This window comes from Oryx dammah, unplaced genomic scaffold (genome assembly GCF_014754425.2).
Source record: "Oryx dammah isolate SB20612 unplaced genomic scaffold, SCBI_Odam_1.1 HiC_scaffold_15, whole genome shotgun sequence".
Classification (NCBI taxonomy): Eukaryota; Metazoa; Chordata; class Mammalia; order Artiodactyla; family Bovidae; genus Oryx; species Oryx dammah.
In genome coordinates this window covers 47,063,421-47,066,796 of record NW_024070199.1, presented here as the reverse complement: position 1 = coordinate 47,066,796, position 3,376 = coordinate 47,063,421, and the positions used below count along the sequence as shown (strand labels likewise).

Below are 3,376 nucleotides of genomic sequence, written 5' to 3'. Positions count from 1 at the left end.
TGGACCGAGTCTTGAGCCCCGAATTCTTCCACCGAAGCAGAGGCGCATCGCATCCCTCCCCACCCCCAACTGCCGCTGGGCGCCTCCCCTTGTCTCCTCCTCCCCCTTTTCCCCCGCAGCCTGCCCCTCCCCCACTGTGGGCCCAACAGGCCAGGAATACATCTGGGTCCTGCGGCCCCACCCTGGGGGACACCGGGGCCCACGAAGCTGGGGGCTTCGGAGAGGCTTGAAGCTCCACCTCGTGCGAGGTCCCGAGAACTTTAAAAGCTCAGGTGCCGCTCATTGGGCCCGAGGCCAGCCCGGCCCCCGCCGGTGCCCACCTGAGTCCCACTGGGCAGCCGGGGTGTGGGTGGTTTCCGCGGAGCCAGGGAAACTGAGTCTTGGTCTCCGCTCCGAGCCCTGCACGGGATGTGTGTGTGTGTTTGTTCGTGTGTGTGTGTGATAAACGGAAAGCAAGGCGGGGCCGCTCATCCCTAAATTAGTGCCCTGGTGCATGTGGGCACGTGCCAGCGCTGCCAGGAGAAAGTCCCCGCTGTCCCCCGCCCTCTTCGGCTGCTCCCCCGAGCTCTACCTCCCTAACTTGTGGGGGGTGCCAGGGGCGGAAGCTGGAGGCAGTACAGGCACACAGGGGCTGAGTTGCAGCATTTTTCGGCCTCTTTATTTAGAACCCGGCGGACGAGGAGCCGGGGCAGTGGTGCAGACGGCTCAGGAACCATTTTTTAAAAAAACAGATTTGTCTTCAAGTTTAAGATGATCATAATAGTAAAAGGAGACAGCGAAAGCGCGAAGAGACTGCAAGCTAGATGGGCTTGTACGGCAGCTACAGCTTGTGAGTGACCCCCTCCCCCCAGAATATGCTATAAAAAATAAATTTACATTTGTTGATAACCAGATGCGAGTGAGGTGCCTTTGGCATAACCAATAACCGAGCTGCGGCGTGGCAGAGCGGCCCACGCCTCCACATAAATAGAAAATATAAGTTAGTATAACTTTAAAAACTTTTTGTACAAATATACAGGTTTTTTTTCTTTTTTCCTTTTTTTTTGTCTTTTTCATTTTTTTTGCACTGAGTTTCAGCAGAGATTAAACATTTTATATAAATGACTCTTAAAGCTTTACACCTTGGGACCAGTGTACTCCTTGGGCAGAATACATTTAGATATAAAAGACGTTATTAATACATTGCACAGTTGTCAAACTTTAAACACGAAACCGAACGCTGCTCGCGGCAGCTGCCGCCGGTTGCTGCTACATGGACGGTCCCAGCCGAGGCCCAGCGCTCCTCTCCTGTCCGCTGCCCAACAGGCTCGTCAGGGCTCTTTGGGCACGAGGCTACGGGAGAGAAGCGCGGTGAGCGAGGGGCGACAGAGGGGCCTCGAGGACCGCGCGGGGCGCCCCGCCCCCCCCCCCCGCCGCGGCCGCCGCCCTCACCTCTCATCGCAGCCGCTTGCGCGGGGTTTGCTCAGCCGAGCCGACGGCTGGAGCGGCGCCAGGCGCGGCGCATCCCGCGGGAACCTCGTTCGACGCCTTGGCTTCGGGCGCGGGTCTCTTGCGCTTGGCGAAGAAGTCTGCGGGCGACAGCGCGCTTAGGCGGTCAGGGCGGGGCGGGCCGGGGAGCCTGAGAGGGGGCCTGGGCGGGGTGGGGGGGCGCGCGGGCGGCTGCCGGGCCGGGGTGGGGGCGCCGTCCCCGCCCGCGCCGAGGTCCGCGGCGGGTCAGCTTTGTTTACGTCGCCGCGCAATGTGCTGTGTAAGCATTTCCCCTTGTCCCGCGGCCAAGCCCCCCGGGGCTACCGCCGCGCTTAACCCCCTCCGCGCCGCGATCGCGGCGCCGGGCCGCGCCCGAGGAGGGGCTTCGGCGGCCTCGGCGAGGATCGTGCTCGGAGGGGACCAGGGCGCGCCCTCCCAACCCTCCCGTGCGAACCTCTCGAGAGCACGACCACAGGGTGGGGACGGGGTGCGGGGGCAGCCTCGCCGCGCGCGCTGCGGGCCCTTTAACGCCACGGAGGAGGCGGGGACCAAGCGAGGCCCCCGAGGGCCGGGGAACCCGGCCGGCCGGACAAAGCAGGGCCGAGCCGGGCCGGGGCGGGGCCGCGCGGGACTCACCGGAGATGAGAGGCCCGGACAGCTTCTTGATCGCGGCGCCTCCGGCGGCGGCGGTGGTGGCAGCAGCGGCGGCGCCGGCGGCGGCGGTGGTGGCAGCCGCTGCAGTGCCCGGCGCGGGGCGCCCCGAAATCCCTGAGTGCGGCGGCTCGGCCTGGGGCTCCTGGCTGCGCGGCGGCGAGACCGCCTCCGGCTCGGCGCTCTCCTGAGGCGCCGGGGCCGCGGCCTGGGCAGGCGCTACGGCCGGGCCGCTGGACGGCGACGCCGGCGCCTCCCCGAGGCCGTCGAGGGACTCATCGGCCGGCGGCCCGGGAGGCGGGCTATTGACCGCGCCGTCCGGGCGGGGACGAGGCGCCAGGAGCAGGCGACAGCGCCCCACCTGCACCGTCTCGCGATAGAAGGCGGGCACGGACTCGCTGTCCACCTCGGTCCACTGCAGGCGTCCGGGGCCCCGCAGTGGCATGTCCAGCTGGAAGTTGTAGTCCCAGCGACGCTGGTCCTCGGCGCTCAGCTCGGCCAGGCGCATCTGCAGCTCACGGCCCAGCTCCTCGTGGTCCACGGGCCCGAAGAGGCTGCGGCAGGCGCTGGTGCGCGCGATCATGGGAAAGGTGCGGCGGGCGACCAGGCGCTCCATTGCCAATGCGCTGCGGAGACACACGTCGGACGTGTCCGGGGGCTGCGGGGGCCGGGCGGCAGGAGAGGAGAGGAAAAGGAGGGAGGAGGAGGAGAGGGAAAGAGGGCGGGGGCCGCGTGCAAGTGAGACCCCGCGCAGCCGGAGTCTGCATTTGCACAGGGACGCGGCGGGAGTGTGCCGCGGCGGCTACCTGGCTGTCGGGTCGCTGACTGCTCCTGAAGTTCGCTCGCGGTGTCGTCCGGCCGGCGGCCGCGCCCCCTCTGTGCCTGTCCTCGCTCGCTCGGCTGGCTCTGGCCTGGCTGGCACCCACCGAGCGCAGAGCACTTGGCCTGTGGAACGCCCAGTCCTCGCGCGCCCCTTTATACGCGAGGGTCCCACCCCCCCGCGCGCGCGGGCCCTGCTGCAATTAGCATAATGTAGTATTTTCAGTTTCAACAACACCGCGGCGATTGGCCGGCCCCGCGCTACCCCCGCCCCTCCGGCAGCCCGGCCCCCGCCCGCCGCCCATTGGCCCTGCGCACACACCCACCCGAGGGCGGGGCGGGGCGCGAGGGCCGATTGGCAGGCCGCGGGGCGCGCGCGGCGGCGGCGGGGGTGGGGGCGGGGCGCGGGGCGGGGCCGGAGTTAAAGGGCGCTGCGGGC

At 67.7% G+C, this 3,376-nt stretch overlaps 1 protein-coding gene across 2 annotated transcripts; it reads right to left on the bottom strand.

The window, feature by feature from the left end:
• Positions 1-634: 634 nt before the first annotated feature.
• CDKN1C (cyclin dependent kinase inhibitor 1C) lies at positions 635-3,122 on the bottom strand. 2 transcript variants are annotated; one of them, XM_040255311.1, is made up of 4 exons: positions 2,925-3,122; positions 2,104-2,744; positions 1,432-1,586; positions 635-1,332 (listed from the first exon to the last, which is right to left on the bottom strand). In XM_040255311.1, the coding sequence occupies exons 2-3, from the start codon at positions 2,732-2,734 to the stop codon at positions 1,435-1,437; spliced, it is 783 nt and encodes a 260-aa protein (XP_040111245.1). In that variant the 5' UTR covers positions 2,735-2,744; positions 2,925-3,122; the 3' UTR covers positions 635-1,332; positions 1,432-1,434. The 2 variants fall into 2 exon arrangements, with proteins under 2 accessions (XP_040111245.1, XP_040111246.1); XM_040255312.1 differs by having other exon boundaries at positions 1,432-1,568; positions 2,925-3,117.
• Between the last annotated feature and the right edge of the window lie 254 nt (positions 3,123-3,376).